General features: G+C 37.5%; 1 protein-coding gene across 4 annotated transcripts in view; it reads left to right on the top strand.

Annotated features, from left to right (window-relative positions):
- Window positions 1–19325, top strand: part of LOC110469703 (dynein axonemal heavy chain 5) — a 151383-nt gene that overhangs the window by 128274 nt on the left and 3784 nt on the right. For 2 of the 4 annotated variants that reach the window (XM_085571792.1, XM_077784814.2), the window contains 3 exons: window positions 4519–4651; window positions 13076–13284; window positions 17960–18181. In XM_085571792.1, coding sequence (XP_085427918.1) covers window positions 4519–4651; window positions 13076–13284; window positions 17960–18181 — 564 coding nt within the window. Of the gene's footprint in view, window positions 1–4145; window positions 4355–4518; window positions 4652–13075; window positions 13285–17959; window positions 18182–18806; window positions 19086–19325 lie in introns of those variants that run through there. The other 2 variants (XR_014952814.1, XM_085571793.1) reach the window with 2 other exon arrangements.

The following is a 19325-nucleotide window of genomic DNA, read 5'->3' as shown; positions in this document are numbered from 1 at the left end:
GAGTGAGCTGTAAAGAGAGCTAAATGTTTAAAGGCAAGTTTGCATAAACTGAAAAAAGCTCCAACCCAAATTACTAAAATACAAAAAAAGAAAAATAATATCATTCTCACTAACATATAACAAAGAATTTCATCAGAGCAGAAAAGAAGGGAGAGTTTAGGTATTCTCTGAGGAAAGAAGCAACAGTGTGGCAGAAGCTACAATACGGCAAATGTTTAAAAACTTGCAAGTATACAAGTATAAGGAGTGAAATGGATTATGTATTTACTTCCTGCAATGTCTGAAAAAAAAACCGAAATGAGATGGGTTCTGTTATTTGTCAATTTAAGTCAACATTTGGTCATTCAGGACATTTTTACAAAAAATGTACATATTAATTAGTTTAATAAATCTGAAACAAATAAAACAAATATCCTAAAATGTAAAAGACTGAGGCACTGTGTCTAGAAAAAGAGTTTATATGCATGCCTTATTGGAAAAGATCAGTAAAAAGAGAAACACTCATTACTCCTAGCAGTGCAGCTTGAGTTTGCTTTTAGAATAATACTGTACTTCAGTAATGCCATGATGTGTTAGTCTTTGAAAACCTAGGTACAAAGATACTATCAGTGGAGAAAAGGAGCAAAATTTTTTGGAAACAATGAAGGTAATTAAAAGCAAGTTCTCTTCAGGGAAATTGGCAGGTGCCTTTGCTACCTTTGATCAGTTCTTGTGGCTCCCTTTAGAAAATGCGGAGTGAATTTGCACAGAGCTACAACCCCAACAGACTGGGTTAGGGACAGATGGTACCAAAAACAATTATTTGCTGACATTCAGAGCTCCAGATTGTATTTTCTCTTGATACTTTGTGAATCCAGAGAAGTTTCAGGCTGTCACAGAGAGGCCTTCGTTTCTCAATTATTAGCCTTCAGCAATGACTTTAGTCTCAACAACTTTCAAAACAGGGCAACCATTTTACCCCATGATATGTGTTACTTCTTTTGCTATTGTGTTCTTGTAATGCTTCTCACCAGTCAAGTAGCTTACCTAAAAGAGTAGAAACAAAATGAGTCACCTTTGCATGCTTTCTCAGCCTGTGGTTTGAGACAGGTGGTGGAAAAGCAAAATAAACCTTCCTCCTGACCTAAAACTGTCCTCATTTTTCTCTGAGTAAGAATTCTGCTTTCATGAACCTTTTTGCTTCTGGGTCTCGCCTTGCAGGTTACAGAGAGATTAGTGGTAAAATTATTAGGTCCCATCAGTCCATGTGAGTGAAGACAGGTGTACGAATAAATGTCAGCCTGTCACACAGAGAAGTTTACAATTAAAATGACCCTTGCATCTTGAAAAACAGCTTTCTAGGGGATAGCAAGTAGCAGCAGTTTTTTTTTCCTTAAGTATTTTCTGTAGTATTGATTTAGCTGTAATTCCTCTAAGGCTATGGCTACATTAGCAAGTACTGCATGTAAATAGGAATTTGTCTGAGAACCCCAGGCCTTCATTAGATGTTTTGCTGGGGAATTTGCTTTGGTCTAACTCTAGTCTGGGCCTGTAGGCTGAACCCATTAGTAATTGAAATACCTTATAGTCCCGGAAGCACACCTTTTGCGTTAGTTTAATTTGAAGCTAAGACCTTTGTGTGCCTGGAATTTAGTTTTCAGTGCAGGACTTTTGCTACAAAAAAAAAAAAAAAAAAAAAAAAAAAAAAAAAAAAAAAAAAAAATCAGGGTCGGAACTGAAACACTGACATAGATGATTCTGTAATGTGTCTCTGGTTTACTAATCAACACTATCAGATATGATGGCCATCCATCTCTAGATCTTCTATTTTCTATGTATTTTACTGTCTGCTTCCTTATGTGCAGCAATGAAGGGGTCCTTGGCATGCCTTGAAAAGAGTTTTGGCTTATCCATCTACAGAGTGATGGACTTCCCATTTCTACTGACAAGGAATGCAGCAAGTAGCTAAGTCTGGTTAAATAAAATTTACTGACAACCATAGGCAGTCACTACTCTGGTAACTTGATCAATGATCATGGCATGAATTCAGCAACTTCTTTTCTAGTGATAGTCCTATAAAGTATGTGCTGATAAAGAAACTGGTGACCTGAGGACAGTTAAGAAATATGCATAAAGGAATCTGACACAATAGAGATATGCATTGCAAAATCATGTAGACAAAGCTATTAAGATTATGATTTTAGTAGCTCCTTTCTTAAATCACATTGTTTTATGTTGGATGATAGCTGTTTGCATAATGAAAAGGGGATGTTCTAAGTGAGCTTTATGGAATTAGTATATTAATCTCTGAAAAGCTATTCTGGTTAATGAGTTTAGCCTTTTGAGGTTTTTTTTCCTGAGAGTCAGTAGCCACATCTTTATGTCGTAATAAATATAGCCCTGGATGTAAGTTATCTGATTGCTTGATAAGAAGAATTCTAATGCAAACCTACTTAATAATACTTCAGTGTAGTATTTGAAACAAATCTTAGCAGCAAGAATTCCAAGAAATGCACTGTTATACTCAGTAAATCTCACCATAGATCAGGATGGATTGGTGTACAATAAAGTAAGAAGTATGGAATTTTTTTTTCAGTTTTGATATCTGGTTACACTTGGTGCTCCAGACTCATAGCATATCTAGGTTGGATTAGCAAATTTCTGCTTTATTGGTTGTTTCCATTATTCAAAACTTTATAGGTATTTTTGTAGGTACATGAAAGTAAATCAGAAGATTGTGTTAGTTCTGATAGTTCACTAGTTAAATTGTACAACTATCAGCGCAGTAATATTTTAGAATCTTTATTTCATGTCCTCTTTGTAGAGTAATAAATATTAATATTTTGGAAAATAACCCCTTTAATAACATCTTCCATACAGTTTTTCCTCAAATGGGAAAATTCTTCCTGTAAATGATCCCCAAAAGGAGCACATGCTTTGTAGACTAGAAATAAAAAGTGTGTTTCTTATTTAAAGGATAAAATACATAGACTATATTCTGTATAATTCCTTTCTTATTAGTGGCATATACTAGATTTCTTAGTATTCTGAAAAAAATAAATCAAATGTTTTTACTTTTTGTCAAGAAGCAAAATTACCAATTCCTGTGAATTTTTCAGAAAGCAGAAGTTTTCCCTGGATTTTGTATTAAATAATCAGAATACTTAATTGTGTGGATTATCCAAAAACTTTATTGCCTCAGCTCTAGTCTATGATAGCTGATTTAAGTTTTTTTTTCCTCTTTCACAGGCAGGATGCATTAACTCAGTCTGTAAAATGTACTGTCACACTGCAAAGCATTAGCATAATTGGCTGGCACCTATTTCTTGGACATTCTGCCTGACAAACCCATGGGTTCTTGTAATTAAAATATGATGTATAACCTTGCTGATAGCTGTCTCCCAAGGAGGATAGCATAAAAAGTTGAGAAAGACTATTTTATTTAGCTTGGAGTTGAAATTTAAGATTTGGAAATTGCCAAAGCATTTGCATATTTATACTAGTGATTATAAGTACTCATCTGCTGTAGGATATTCATCTTGAAGAAATTTGCTATTCATGGTAATAATTAAATATTTAGTAATATTTATTATTTGTATAAAATGTATAGTATACATAATAATGTGTATAATGAGATGTATGAGCCATTGGCTTTCTAAAAGTGGGGAACAACTCTTGAAAGTCTGAAAAATCAGAAATTCTGGTACTGTGTGTACTAGAGGCACCATGATTTTTGCAGGTGCCATTAAACCCTCTCTCATGCACAGTGAACTTCAATATACATGGAACATGCAGTGCATGTGTGAAGCACATTCCATACACATCATATGCAAAAGTGTGACAGGGAATGCCATTGCTACCGTCGTTATGACATGTCCTTAACCAACACCGGCAACTGATTCTGTTTTGAAAATATTCTCTGTTGAATTTGAGAGAAACTATTACCCTTGAAAACTAAAAAGGCCAAAGGCTTCTTCTTGCAAAATGGTGCACATAATGGTGTAACAGATTTCTGTGGCATCTGTATTATTTCTGGCAATCTTGCCTCTCTAACAATGTATCCATGAGCATCTTGTCTTATGAGCAAATTGTGTGCTACTGAAGCTAGCGGCTTTTACATATCATTGTTCTTGTTAAGTGGAACTCCATTTGTTGCACTATTTCAGCTCAGCAGGGCAAGAAAAGGTGAGAAAGTTCACCCAGCACAATTTGGAAGTACAGAGAAGTTACCATCAAACAGTACTTTTGTAGAGCACATGGGTTTTTTAATTTTAAGATCTAAGACCCTGCAGCCTAACAAGGACAGAAGGAACTGCTGTGTCCCTTCAAAAAGAGGGAACTTTCCCTTCTTAGAATGATGGAGGAGCTTGTTCTGGTAAGCTAATGAGTCACAGTGTGCTAAATCTTACAGTTGGCACAGGACTTGAATGGCCATCTGTTACTAAAATGTTTCTTTTCTGAAAATGTTTTTACTTTCAAAAATTATTGTGTGGCAAACAGAAGATTAGATTTTATAATCATTGCACTATTCTTTTTTAGGTGAAAACACAACTTCAAAAGATGGGAGCATTTCAGCCCGTAAATATATTTCTCCGTCAAGAAATTGACCGGATGCAACTTGTTATATCCAGAGTTCGAACTACACTGACTGATCTCAAATTGGCTATTGATGGTAAGCTGCAATATCAAACATTGTAATTAAGGTGCAATATTTATTATTAGCAGTTGCTTATACCATATAACTAAATTAATATTTCTCCTAATTTCCTTCCTTTCTCTTTTGTTCCCTCCCTCTCACAGTTTTTCTCTTTTTCTCTGTCTTTATCACTAATTCTAATTAAAATCTCCTGATTGCATCTCTAAGGACATTCCACCTAAATTTATTCTGTGTGCATCTTCTCCAGTATTGCAGTTCGTGTCCCTCAGCACTACTTCACTTCTGTGATTTTCTCTAGTACCCTAGAGAGCGCAGAGGAGCTGAATTGCATGAAAAAGTCCATGGGCCATGTATGTACCAGAGTTATTTAAGAAATTAAGCTGAGACATAATGATATAGAACAAGGTAGAACGGTTGCTGCTAAGTAATTGAGAGACAGGGAAGTCAGGAGGCAAGGTGATCAAGACTCTAATTCAAGGTGAAATTTGACACATTTTTGAAACTGGTTATACCAAATGGCATGTTTCTAAATGGAAGCTGAAGTGAGTGGCAGTGTCAATCAAAAGGGAGAGAGAGAGTTCTTCGCTTAGGCTTCATAGGAAATAGCACTCTGTATCTCTCAGGGACAGGAGTATTTGGCTGAAAGTGAGCAATGGTGAATGAAGTTTTAAAAAAAACAAGAGTAGAGGCAACTAGAAGCAGATGGAAAATTTGATCATAAAAAGAGTGAGGAAAAAGAAGGGATAATGCTGTTGCCATTTGCTTTTTGTTTTCATTTCCTATTTTGCTTCCTCTTTTGCAAGAGTTGAAATACCCAGGAAGGAAAGTGTACTGTTGCTCAGCCAAGCTTCTTGAATTATGAAATTAAAATGAAGCAGGAATGGGTAGATTCCACTGGTAAAACTCTCACCCAAGTCTGCTGTTCTCTAGCAGAGAGACAGAAATTATCTGACAGAGCAAACTGTCCTCACAGGGAGCAGGTCAGAGTGCCTCAGAATTAGTCCCTTCTGATGTAGCTAATGGCATTTAATGTAATCTGTCTTACTGGTGTTCTGACAATGTATTTCATGAGGGGGGATTATTTTTTAATTTGTATTTTTATTACATAAGGATTAAAAGAGATTTTTTTTTCCTGTCATTTGTATGACACACTAAGACAACAAGACATGCTTCAGAAACCTCATGCCTATAATCTGAATCTAGGAAAGATGTTCCCAAGGCTAATAATCTTTCATATCCTGTAATAACATACGCAAAGATCAAGCTGGAAGAAACATTTTCCTCTCTTCCTGAGCTGAAAATTACCTTTTATATGTGAATAGAATCCCTTTTCAAGTATATAAAAGGAGTATTTTCCATCCAAGAAAGTGTTAATCTTTCCTTGATTGTGATAGATATATTTAAATTCTCAATATATATAATATTCTGCAGTGGGGTGGATGAGTAACATAATTTATTTGCAATTCACATTCAGTTCCACAGTGGGCACAGTCCTCTGCCAGATGTTTAATCAAGTTAATGCTGTAACTTCCATGCAATTCTCTAAAACATAATTTCTTATGGACAGACAAGTTAAATATAGTGAAAAATTACTTTGAAAACAAAATTGGATGTATAGGTAACAATAACAATTAAAGGCTTCTGGCATGTTCATGCTATATCAAGTGCATGTGGTGGACTGTTAATTAGGGGTTGGAAAGAACATTTAGGCACTCTTTCTCAGCAAAAGGGAAAACCCCACACTGTCTCATACTAGATTCTCTCCCAAAACTAGTCAACTGCAATCTCAGGTCATCTGAGGTGCTTCCTTTTCTTTACAATGAGGTAAACTGATGTGCCTGCTCAAACTGGTAATACAATTTTTGACATCTGTCCTGCTCATGTATCTGACTCTGGCTTCACAAACCTGGTAAGGCCCCAGGACCCACTTTAAGCAGACCTAAAATTTCAAATAAATTTGGTGTTTAGGAATATAATGTGTCTTTAGGTTGTGAAAGGAAATCTGAATAACTGATTCTGCAGTTTGGATGTGAATGGATGGACCTTGTTATTTTGATGTTGCGCACCAAGGTAATGTAAAGCCCTCCTCAGGGGCTTTTGAGGTAATTTGAGGTAATGTAAACTCCTCCTCAGGGAGAATCCATGTGCAGCTGAACATGAGGAATGGGGAAGGAATTTGCAGACACAGTTTTGTCCCTCTGTCCAGAGGGCAGATTAAGCAGTTCAGCTTTTGGGAGGGGTGAGGATGCTCAGCATGTGTCCGACATGTTTGTCGGCAAATATGCCCCAGAAACTTGCATCTCCACCAATAAACTGTGCTGCCCAGAGGGATACTTTTTCTGGATCAAATGGTAGTAATTAGATTGTAGCTGCACTTTGTACTCTCACTTATGTCCCAACTATTACTTCTGCTTTAATTACTTATTGATTGCCCAGAGTTTATTTCACAGTTGGCATAATACAGAGCTTCACCATAAATCAGAACACAGCAGTGATGGTTGTCCTCTCGAGTGCCCTAAACAGAAGCCATGTTCCAAACAGAGAAATCTTTTCAGAGACAAGGAGAAGGAAGACATTGGGTTTGCACCAAAAATGACACATCTTAATGGGTTATGAACAGCAGATCTTGAGCCCCTGTCAGAAAATTACCATTCTTTGTAGGGCAGTACCCAAGCTGTAGAGTTCCTGTGTACTTACCTTCTGCCTCTGGCAGTGTAGAGGCCTCTAGTACGGAATACTAGTTCCCCACTCTTCATTGTAAAGTGGGTACTTCAAAGCTCCTCTCCCACTAATGAAGATAGTGTCACTAAATGCAATAAAATCTAATGACCCATCCAGTTAATCCTAGCCACTTAGAGTTTGTTTGAGTTTTTCTGAATGTGGCCTGTCTGTGAGATTTTGTGGGGCTGTCTTTATTTCTCCATGCACTGAATAAGAGTGGTAATTTTTGATGTCTTCTCTTGGTGAAGAAAGTGAGAAGAGAGATTCTGTGGGAGTGTTTTCCATGAATGAAGTAGGGCATACTTGTAATAGCACTGGAAGTGGGTATTGAATTCTTGGCAATGGAAATAAGCACAGCTTTTAGTTTGATTTTAATCCTTGTTCTTTTTAACACACTTACCTTGTGTTTAAGGGCTTCTTGTGAAACAAAAAAAATGCTTATCTCATTACTTATATCTAGGTTCTACTTTAGTCATAAAACTGCATCCACTTGGTTTGTGTTTCTAGTACCTTACAGCTTTGTGTTTTCAAACAAATCCTTGGGAATTGCCTAAATTGTCTACTTCATGAACAAGTGAAGAATATCTGAGAAACATTGGATTTTTATCTTTTCATGTCATATATGTGCCTCATGATCTCAGAACTCCCACTGCTATTTGTACAGTATTTTCAGAGTTAGGAGAGATAAGTCCTTTCCTGATAACACATTTCCTGAAAATGCAGCAGTTCTATGGCAATGTAGCTCTACACATTATAGGAGTTGTGTAGGATTTTATGGCATTTACACAAGCTCATGAGTGAAGCCCAAGATAAAGATTCGCTACTTTTTTTTCCAACTCAGAATACCATGAGGTTGAAAGTACCATTTGTATCATGATGCTGAAAGGAATTTCTGTTCATTATATGTAGCACCTTATAAGAGGGATATAAATGAAGTCCAAAAGAGTCAAAATAGGTAGCTGATAATTTATTTTAACCTACATGGTGAAAAAGTGAAGCTCAGGAAACTAGTCTTGCTAGAGTGCACAGGAAAGGTAATTTCCTGTCAAAAGAAGAGGTATGGACTCATTCACCATGTCTGGCTAAATTCTGTTTTGACTCTGTTTTGCTAACACTAACACAGTTTTAGTTTGGCTTGCTGACAATGGTAATAGAAGTTTGAACTGAAAGATCTTGGGCTGTTACCTTACTAAGTTGTACTGTTTGTATGTATATGTGTGTGTGTGAGGCTTGTAGGGATTCATCACTTTTGAATGAAGATTTTATTTGAAAATAATTAAGGGCACTCAGTAAAGACATTAATGGAATGTAGCAATGGAGTGATCATTTGAGGAATGAAGGGGATGAGTCTAGTATGTCTTGTGGTTTAGTTACTCTTAGCTCAGCAGCTCTCATCCATTATTTAATTCTCATCCTGATAAGAATGCCAGAATGCCTCCTGTTGTCTTTCACAGTGTGGCACATAATTTCTGAACTTCTTAATAGGTGTTACATATGCTTGCCATGATGCTGGCCAGGACAACTGTTTAGAAACACACACTGCACATTAAGGACAAACTGCAGAATAGAGTTTATCTGTCTATTGTATTACTCTAGCTCAGGGTAGTGATTTGTATTACTTTTGTGTAGAGTTGTATGTGGATTTTCATCTTCAAATTACTGCTTTATACTTTTCAGTCTTTTGATGGAAAGGACTCTTCAGTTAAGAGCATTTAGTACTGGAGATGGTAAATTTTCATAACAATTTCAAAGGTTACTTTGAAATTACCATCTTTCTGACTGAAGGATTTAGCTATTGAAGAGAATCTAGGATTATTGTACTCTTCTGTATGAAAAAATGTGTGCTACTCAAGTTTCTTAGTCCCTCTCATCTCTCCTGACTTGAAGAATTGAATCAAAGGATTCTGCACCAGAGAATAAAGGTGGAAAACAAAGAGAAAACAGAGCAGGAGCAAAGGATAGATGCAGCTGGAGGGAATGCAGTCTACAAATAAAACATGGAGAGAGTGTTGAGCATTGCAGGCCTTGTCTGTCTGTTTTACTCTTCCTGTTTTAGAGTTGGAGCAAAAGAAAGTGACAAAATTTTGAGGGGCCTTGGGATTAAAACAGTGTGGTGGAGTTCAATGAGCTTCTGAGAACTTCCTGGGAATTACCTCCAAATGCTTAAGTGCCCAAGTACTGAAAGTGAAGAAAGAGAAAAATACCCAAGTAACTGCCTGAAGCAAAAAGTAGTTTTAGGTATGGGAAAACATAGATTAGCTTTCATACCTTGTGCCTTTTGGGTGGAATAATTAAAAAAGCTTTGAAAAAAGCTTTGAGAAAACCCAGGCGAGTGTTAGCTGTTGCCATAAAGCAGAAAGAGAGGAAAATGTAGGAAGTTATAAACAATTTGGTATTTTCTTTTCAACCTGTTCAGCAAAGTAGAGGGAGTTGGAGCTTGGTGGTGGAAGCAAGGTATGACTGCTTCAAGAATGAAGTGAGTCAGTTTGGAGGTAAACTTGAGTGGGAATTAAAGGCTGAAAAGGTCATCTTCTGGAGCTGGGAACTGGGGCAGTCAATAATGGATTGATGCTTTTACTGAGCTTTTTTCTCTATGTACTCTTCAGGCTAGCTTAACAGATGCAGTGTCTAGTAAGTATTGTCCTCCAGGGCCAGTCTCCAATTTTATTATAATGATATTAGCTATTGGCAAATTGTACTTGATGGAGAAAGTAGCTTTTTCCTTTTTCTCATTTCATTTATATCCTACATAATTATTCTTGTTATTTTTGATTTACATCTGTGCCTGTGGGAAGACAATCAGTCAGTGGACCAAGGCTTTTTTTGGTTCATGCTAGAATTTAAGATCCTTCCTTTGTTCCTAACTTTAGCTACTCATTTAAATAAGCTGTACAAGTTTCCTAGTCCAGGAAGACACTTTCATAAATGTGAAATGCAAAACAGATACAAATTATACAAATGCCACAGTTTTCAAATTAGTTTGTGGGAGGTATGGTAGTGAAAAGGGTCAATTCCAAGAAATAATACAAGCTCCTCATGTAGTCTATTCAAAGCATTATATTTATAGAATGAATCACCTTAAAACCAGATCATATTAAAAGAACAGACTATTTACTTTATTTATCAATAAAAACTAGTTATCCTCAAAACTGAAAACCTTTAAATGGGTTATTCACCCCTCAGCAATAGGATAGATTTAGAAATAGTTTAGAAGGGAAATTATCTAAATGTAGGTCAATCAAAAAGGGGAATCCTAATTTTCAAACTGTGTATTCTGTGCAAACAGTATGGTTACAGTAGATATTATTTTTAAAGTATGGAAATGCCATCTTTTCTTTAACTGACCTGACCCTTCATCAGTCATTTTTGGATGGCCTTTATTCCATTCAAGAAAGGGAATACCATGGAGTAACCCCCAAAATAACCAAGTTATAAACAGCTGGCCTGTCTGATTCATAGAACATTTGAGCCTGTCATGTTAAGTTCATGGGACATTCAGTCTCTTCATATAGTACAGTGCTCTGAGGTTCCCAGAAGTTAAATATGAGAAGCCCATGACATTGTACTACTCATTCAATTTATCAAAGATAGTTTTTCAAACACCTGTACCACTTTTGTCAGAAAGATAGCATGATTTTTCTCCTGTAATACTTTTATTTCTGACAATTATTTTATTTTTTTAATTATTTTTATTTTTATCAGACTATTTTGGCTACAGGAATTCATACCAACACCCACAGATGCCATTTAGTGCTGAAATTCAAGCGCTGAATGCCTCCTGCCAGAGATGACACCCACTCACTAGGAATATTCATGCAGATATAGGGGCATGGCCTGGGCTGTGAACATACCTCATCCTCAGGAACACTCTGGCTTAACAGTCTCAACAGCTGCTCTGAGTCATAGCAGGCAGACATCCTAAGGGATTTCACAATGCTTTGGGGCAGAGAGTGGTTGCATCTCCCTATTTGAAAAGCTCCAGCCTGCCCAGAAGAATAGAGAAAGAAAGGAGAAAGTTGAATGTATCAGCCTGAAAACAAGGAATAACCAGGGATGAAAGAGTTCTTTCTTTCTCAGTTCAATGGTAGTGATCCCCAGGGCTAAACCAGGATGCTCCTCACTTGTTTTGTGCCCTCAGTATGGTTGTTCTGAAGTTGAAACCAACATGCATTGCAAGACTTTTTCCCTCACTTTTCTGCCTCTAAAAGGTGAATAAAGCGTATGGTGTAATACTATGTTTTTCTAAGCAAAGTGGAGTAGACATGGAATGACTTCTTTCTTAAATGTTGGTTGTCTTGGTTTTATATTAGAGAAGATTAATAATCAAAGAGTAGGATTATTAACTGTGTTGTAAAAGTATCTTAGCTACCCTAGAATGTGATTCTGAGCCTGACTACAAAGCAAGTGCAGAGAATGCAGGATAGGTGGTATTTTTAAATATTTACTGTTTGGTAAATTTAATGGTTTTCTCAAATGATTTGTTGCACAAAAAGAGGTGCATATAAATGGAAACAGATCACTCATTATCTGCTAGAAGAAATCAAGGCCTATTTACCATTTATATATTGTAAAAATGCACTAAATTTGCACACACTGCTATAAGGAGTGTTTAGGTTTTAATGCTATATTCAAAATTAAGCTGGTGTTTGCTTTCTGGATACTTTTTTCCTTCCCCTCATCTGAGGCCCTGTCGACCTCAGTGGAAGGAAGAGATTTGAAATACTTTCTTTTTACAGGCCACATTTCCTTATGGGTATGTTTGAATGGACCATTGCAGTTTTTGTTTGCAGTTACCCACACCACTTCCCTTTCCTTTACATGTTCTGTGGTGGAAGCCACTTAATTCTCTTTGATATCTCATGTTGTCCCTGTGGGAATTACAGCAGCTGTATGTGTGATGATACATTGAACTTTGGTTTTATATGAATATTTAATCAAAGTTGGGGTACCAGATCAGTTTCTGTGGGAGAATAATAGAACCAGTTTCTGGAACAGAGAAGTCATCCTGAGGCATGGCTGTGTTCTAGATCTCATTACTATTGAGGGTACACAAGGTGTAGGCATTTCTAGCACATGGAATGGTGAATGTCACTGAAGAATGACTGTCTTAGTGAACGCCAACATTTTAGTGTAGACAGCAGCACTATGCATGGAATAAGTGAGTACACACTGCCAAAAAAAAAATCTTGCCTTTAGCTTTATTCTACCTCCTGCTTTCCCATTGAGAATCTTGATAATGGAAATGTACAAAGTTATCATTAGTAATAGTGAATTTCATTAATATAATCACTGCCACTACATGCTTAGGATATAGATGAGTTACACATTGTAGCTCTATCATTGATCATGCATGTAGGATCCATTAAAATTTATAAAACAGTTTTCAATGATTAATCACATTCTAGACACACTGTGAATATAATGAATATAAATAATGTGTACGAGGGAGAAGAAGTTGTTTAAGAAACATATCTTTGTTTTGGATCAAAACAACAGAAGAAATATCATTTATCTTATCATCTTTAGCTTTGAATCAAGTCTTATAATTTTGAACAAATTAACTGCAAACTGATAAGACTGATAAGACTGCAGCACTACAGGTGTGCAATTAAGACACAACAAAAGAGGGTTTATTAGACTTTGAGTGTCATTTGGAAGTTTTAATTGCCTTTGCAAGCTAGGGGAAAGTTCATTCTGAACATTTTACTTATCTTCCAGGAACCATAATTATGTCAGAAGAATTGCAAGATGCTTTAGATAATATTTATGATGCTAGAATTCCAAAACTGTGGTTTAAGATTTCCTGGGAGTCAACTACTTTAGGATTTTGGTTTACTGAGCTTCTTGAGCGAAACCAGCAGTTCAGCAGCTGGCTGCAGGATGGCCGTCCAAACCAGTTCTGGATGACAGGATTCTTTAATCCACAGGTAAGATTGCCACGTTGACCTTCATAACATCTGAGTAACAGTTAAATTAGACCTTGGGAGAACTTCAAGTTGACTTAATATTGACTATGTGAAGTATAATTTATATTAATTTTTTTGCATAAATATAGAATAAAACATCTTCAGTATCTACAGAAGAAATTTTTGGTAGAACAAAATAATGCTCCTGAAATAATGAAATACATCTTTTGGCTGCTTTAATTATAGTGAGGAAATTGGGTAAGCACATGCTCTCTTATTTCAACTTAATCTTCCTTTTTTTACCTCTTCTGCTACAGTAATCTGGTTTTTATTTATTGCATGAAAGTCCCTCTGTGTACAAAACAAGTTAAGTTCCTTTGGCATAAGAAGAAGAGAATTGGACTTGGTTCTCAATCCTTGCAAATCAGTTCCTTGAAATGGAAGGTTTGTTATTCATTCCACCCCAGAATTGTGCCAGACATGGTCTGCAGAGAAATATGAAAAATACAGCCTCTCATCTGCACCGTCTAAAATAAAAACCTGGCACGAAATGAAATACAAAAAAGGGAACAGCTGAGAGCAGAATTAAAAGAAGTAAAGTATACATACCTAGATGATGTGTAGTTTCTTTGCAGAGCTATCCACATTCATTAAAGCTTTTTATGATTCACAGATGTTTGTGGGAAGTGTGAGTTGTGGAAATGAGTCATTGTGAGAGTATCCAGCCAACAGGTTTCTATGAAGCCTTAGGAAAGATCTATTTTAAAGATCTATTTTAATCTCAGTACTTGTTAGCAATGCAAAAGCTAGCTTAAACAGCTGCCTAGAACAGAGAAAACAACGGTGGCAAATATTCCCTGGGACTACTGCTGGGAAGTATCCATCTATCATCTATCCTATGTGTGTCAGCTGTCAGCTGGTACAACTTTATAGCATGGAAGGGGGCTCACAGAACCCCTGAGCAAAGAGTGCTCAAGTAGGAGGGAGAGGAGTAGGAGTTCTAATAAAATGATTATGCTTCCACCCTTGGTTTGCCAACAACATGCTGATAGCAGCATTCTAAAATACTTCAAAGTAACTTCTGCAATGATCAGGCTGGATGCAACCCTAACAGCCTTTTGGCTTTGTTGGTGTTTGCTTTTGCACTATAGATGAGCAAAAGCTGATAGAAATTTTGTACTGGTCATTTCAGCTGGCATTTCTGTGCTCTGGGGTTGTGTCGGTTCTGAAATTTTGCCAGCCCAAATTTGGCAGCCTACATTTTTTTGGATCAAAATAGCTGGATTTCTGAAAAGTGCTGCCAAATAATCAGTGTAAAATGTCCCCAAACAAATTGTGATTTAATAGACCATAGTAAATGAGAAAGCCTCTAGAAATACAAAAATTACACACTTCATAACCCCTAGTTCTTAAAGTCCCTAAATACATTGTGTGCAGAGATTAAAAATTTTATTTGTGCTGACAATTACAAGCTTAAGAATCAGATGGTTATTTTAGTCACCATTTTCTGTAACCTAGGCTGTGGGAGTGGCTCATTCTAAAAGCAATTCACCTGAGCAAAGACTAATTTTCTATTTAATTAACTATTATCTTGTTAATAGTCATACTGCTGTGTTTAAAATCAGTATTTCACGTGTTCAGAAAATTGATTTTTGTCTTCTCAAACAAGCTGAGGTGATGAGGTGTTAGTGCTGTAGTTCTAATGGCTTGTATGTAATACCTGAGAAGTTGTCAGAAAAATCCTTTCATTTTTAAGATGAAATGCAGCTCCTAAGTAATTTCCCTACTTTCATATATTTCACTGTTAGCTTCACAGTCAACGGATAAATGCCATGGATAACACAAGGCAATAAAATAGATTTATAGCACTGGGAAAACGAAGCATTCTGGCAATAAAAAATAATACAGGACCAGACTCTGCCTTCTCTTGGACTGTTTATACACTAGGATAAATTCAGTAATTTCACAGAAGTTAATCTTTATTTTTAGTGATACAAATGAGGGCTGGCTCAGACTTCTGTGTATAAGAAACCTGATTCCCCATGTGTGTCTGCATTGGGCCAAGATAACTGGGGTGAACAATGCAAGAAATGCCATGAATTTTCTTCCCTCCTGGAAGTTAATCTGAGGTTACTGGATTTTTTTAATCAAAAACTTGACATTAAGTATTTCTCTTTCTGATGGCGTAGTATTCAGCATAATGACACCTCAACCTACTTCTGTGACCCTTAGATGCTAAAGTAATGTGAATGCTAATCAGAATATGAAGTAGAATGCCTCCATTCCTCAGTGTCCACTTAGTTCTACCAAACCTGCCATAATCTGCTCAGTATTTGCAAAGTGACAAACAAGGAACTTCCAAAGTAGGCTAAAGGAGAGAATATGATCCTGAGAGCAATAGACTTAACTGATTTTCATGTTTTTTTGTCACAGCTTCTATGTGTGTCTGCTTTCCCTCAGTAGAAGGTTCAGAGTTAGTTCACATGAGCTGTTAAAAGGCAAAGGGGCAAACCTTTAGCAGGCTTCAGTGAGCTGGACAGGGAGAAATTCAGGAAAAGGCAAACACACATATACAAGAAAAATGCCAAAACCCTAACCAACCAACCAACCAAAACAAACCAAACCAAAACAAAACAAACAAAAAACCCCACAAAAAAACCAAAAAACAAACAAACAAAAAAAAAGGATTTCCAGAAACTGAAACAAATGTCATGGCAACTGGTGCATTATGTCCCTGACAGAGGATTTTGGGATGAGCCAGAGCCTCAGCTGTACAGTGGCACCTCAAGCCACTTGATTCTGTCTTGCTCTTTGTTGTGCCATTCACCCACTCTGGAACACACAGCTGGGCCTCCAGTTCACAGCTGCAGTCTTCAAACGCTGTCTAGAATTCATTCAAATGAGCAGATAAGCATGAAAAGTCCCACTACAGAAAGTGTATAGGTCCTGCTATCTCTAGGAATAATCTGCTATCTAAACCTTATCCCTGAAGACAACTCACAGCTTGGAGCTTACTTTTATTCCAGCGTTTCCATGGTGCCTTTGAACTGATTCCCTTAATACAGTCATGGCTCTGTCCTCTTCAGGCTCTTCTTTCTTTAATATTTCAGTTTATCTGGGATCCAGTAGCACTCTAGGGCCTTACAGCAGTGAACACTTCATGTATTTTAAACTATTGGTTCTATCATGTTTCTACAAATTAAAATTCCACAAATTACTGCAGTGATTTTGCTTTCATTTAATGACATTTCTGATAGAAGAACTTGGCCTTTAATCCTGTCTCCCTCAGCTATACACTAGAGTTCTCAACTGCTTCAAATGCAATTACCATTATCAGCGCTATCACAAAGCCTCTTCAAAAAACTTGTCCTGGGGTCTCTGGTATTATATTAATGAGGAGCAGCCAGTGTAAGTTAACAGAAACATCTGGGTTCCTGAAAGTTACCTCACATTCTCATAACTTGAAGGGTATTGCATGGCTACCAAGTGCTTGGAGCACTCCAGTCCTATCAGCCAAATACTGGCCCCTGCTTTCAGCAGACAATTTGCTAATTTTCCCACATCTGACTTCTTTCCATTCATTTGGCCCTAATGGTAGCTCAACAGAGCATCCCACCCTGTGAATATTGAAGAAAGAAACACTTTTTCAACTCCCTTATTCCTATCCTGATTTATTCCTTGCTGTGCTGTTGGCTCACTGATTCTCACCTCTGTGTTCCTCATGTGGCTCTCTATCCACCAGTCTCTGTCTCCAGATGGTTTAGTTCCCTGCTCTGAAATATGTCAGAAAACTTACTCTTTCCTAGGTATCCTTTTCAGTGCTCTTGCATATGCAATTTTGTGTTGTATTAGTTCACCTCCTCACTACACAAATGGGTTTCCACATGGTAGAATAAACATGTAGAGCCACAGCATGACCACTGGAAAAGCAAAGGAGTTTGCCCTCCTATCTCTAAGGACTAAGGCACTTCCCATGTACTGTACTTTCCCATGGACAGCTGTATCAGGGAAGCTAACCAGCATTTTCAGCCTGGCTTGTCTTTTGATAGCTTATACCAATGTCATGAGACTGTAGCTCTCTAGAAGAGTCAGTTTTATTTTGTGCTTCTGGAGTGCTCTGGGTTTATCTTGCTGTTGTCTGAAACACTGTTATTGTAGAATATAAAGACTTCAATGAGCGAAGTGTCAGAGGCATTTCAGTATTTAATGGCATGATTCCAGCTGGCACTTCCTTATGTTCTGTAAAATGCTTATTTGTTGACTGAAAAGCATTTCTTACCATGTTAGTGTAAGAAAAAATGAATAATATAGCCAGTGTTATAGAAATTAGAAATCACCTGTGTTTGGAATTTCTCAAAACACATTAATCTGGCAGATTTATAAACCTCTCTCCATCTGGTTGGTTGTAAAAAAAGGCATGAGAGGTGAATGATACAGACGCTTCTGATATTTTGAGTAATATGTTGAGTAAGCCAACTTAGGGGCTGCTTACCACCAATATATGCAAACCAATTATGTATGGATACTTGGTACTGGATTTACACTACTAAATTTAGTTTATATGCACATGAAATTCTGTGGGATGAGCTTTAATACAGTTGGTGTCTCTTACATAGGAAAAAGAAAAGTAGTAAATGGTTTAAATGCAAGGCTTTTTAAAAAACCCTTTCTGGTGTATTCCTGTGTGTCTTCTTAGGGATTCCTAACAGCCATGAGGCAAGAGACAACTCGCATGAATTTAGCCAAAGGGTGGGAACTGGACAGTGTTGTCTTGTGCAGTGAAGTGACCAAGATGATGAAAGAAGATGTTGTTGGCCCTCCTCCTGCTGACATCGGTGGGGTTTATATACATGGCCTGTTCCTCGAAGGGGCAGGCTGGGACCGCAGGAACAGCAAGCTGATTGAGTCAGCACCAAAGGTGAGCATCTAATGAGTGTAGCAGGCTGTGGCATATTGCATGTGCTCTGGGAAAACCAGGAAGAATGCTGAGTGCCTGCAGCAGTGGTTTCACAACAGGTTTTAAGAGGGTAACCAACACTAGCGGTGCTGGGAAGAGGACAGACTCTTTACCTACCAGAAGTGAAGAAGAAGCTTCTGTCAGAAAATGAATTTAGGATGCATAGCACTAGAGCAGACCAGATGCTGGGTTTCTTGGCTTCAGGGGCCCTAGCAGCACAGTTATATTTGAATAAAATAGTGTACCCCATAGCCAGTCTTCTTTTGACTGACCAAGGGAGACCTTATCAAAGCTTCCAAAGCCCTGGGCTAGGTTTGATATGGAGGTCATTGTTTGGTTGACTAGAAATCCCTAGTGTTTGTGTTTTAATATGAGACAGAGTATTAGTTCTGGGCTTGTGCTCAGTTATCCATGCATTGAGTTACATTTTACTGATGTGACTAAGCAGATTTAAAATCTGGCTATGCAGTAATGATTAGATACTGTAGTCATGGTCCAGGGAAAATTGTCATTGTTTGCACTGGTACTTTTTCCAAGCCAGTGCTTACTGTCCTGGAATTGGAATTGAAATAATTCTTGTCCATAGGTAAAATACTTCTGTGTCTGACTGAGAGAAAATTTTCCAAACCAAACCTTGCCAGCTGTAACTTCTCTTGCCTGGCTTGTCAAAAGACCCCTTCAAACATGGAGTTTACTCAAGTGCTCTGAGTGTTCAGCAGGTTTCCATGTTGCTCTTGGATCTGGGTCTGTTTTATCCCCTGACAATGAATACTTCATCTTGGTGGAAGACCTGAGGTGATCTAGTTTGGATAAACACCAAGAAACACCTTGGATGTTAGAAGCTCCACTGTTCAGCAGTGCAGAGGTAACAAGGAGGGTTGCAGCTTGGTTTTTGTAGCTCTAGTCCTGACATTCAGGAAAAAGGACGTGGGGAAAGAATGGGAAACATCAGTGAAAGGGATAAAGGAAGGGAAAAAAGGCAATGGTTGCTGTCCCTCCTAGAACCACCCTGACATTTTTCCATCTACCTCCACAGCATTCAGGTTTCCATGCTTCCACTTTTCTGCTCTCCTTTCCTTCCAACAGGCTTCCTGATGGCTGTTGT

Source organism: Lonchura striata, chromosome 2, assembly GCF_050655825.1.
Source record: "Lonchura striata isolate lonStrDom1 chromosome 2, ASM5065582v1, whole genome shotgun sequence".
In the NCBI taxonomy this organism is placed as follows: Eukaryota; Metazoa; Chordata; class Aves; order Passeriformes; family Estrildidae; genus Lonchura; species Lonchura striata.
This window is presented reverse-complemented; position numbering and strand designations above follow the sequence as displayed.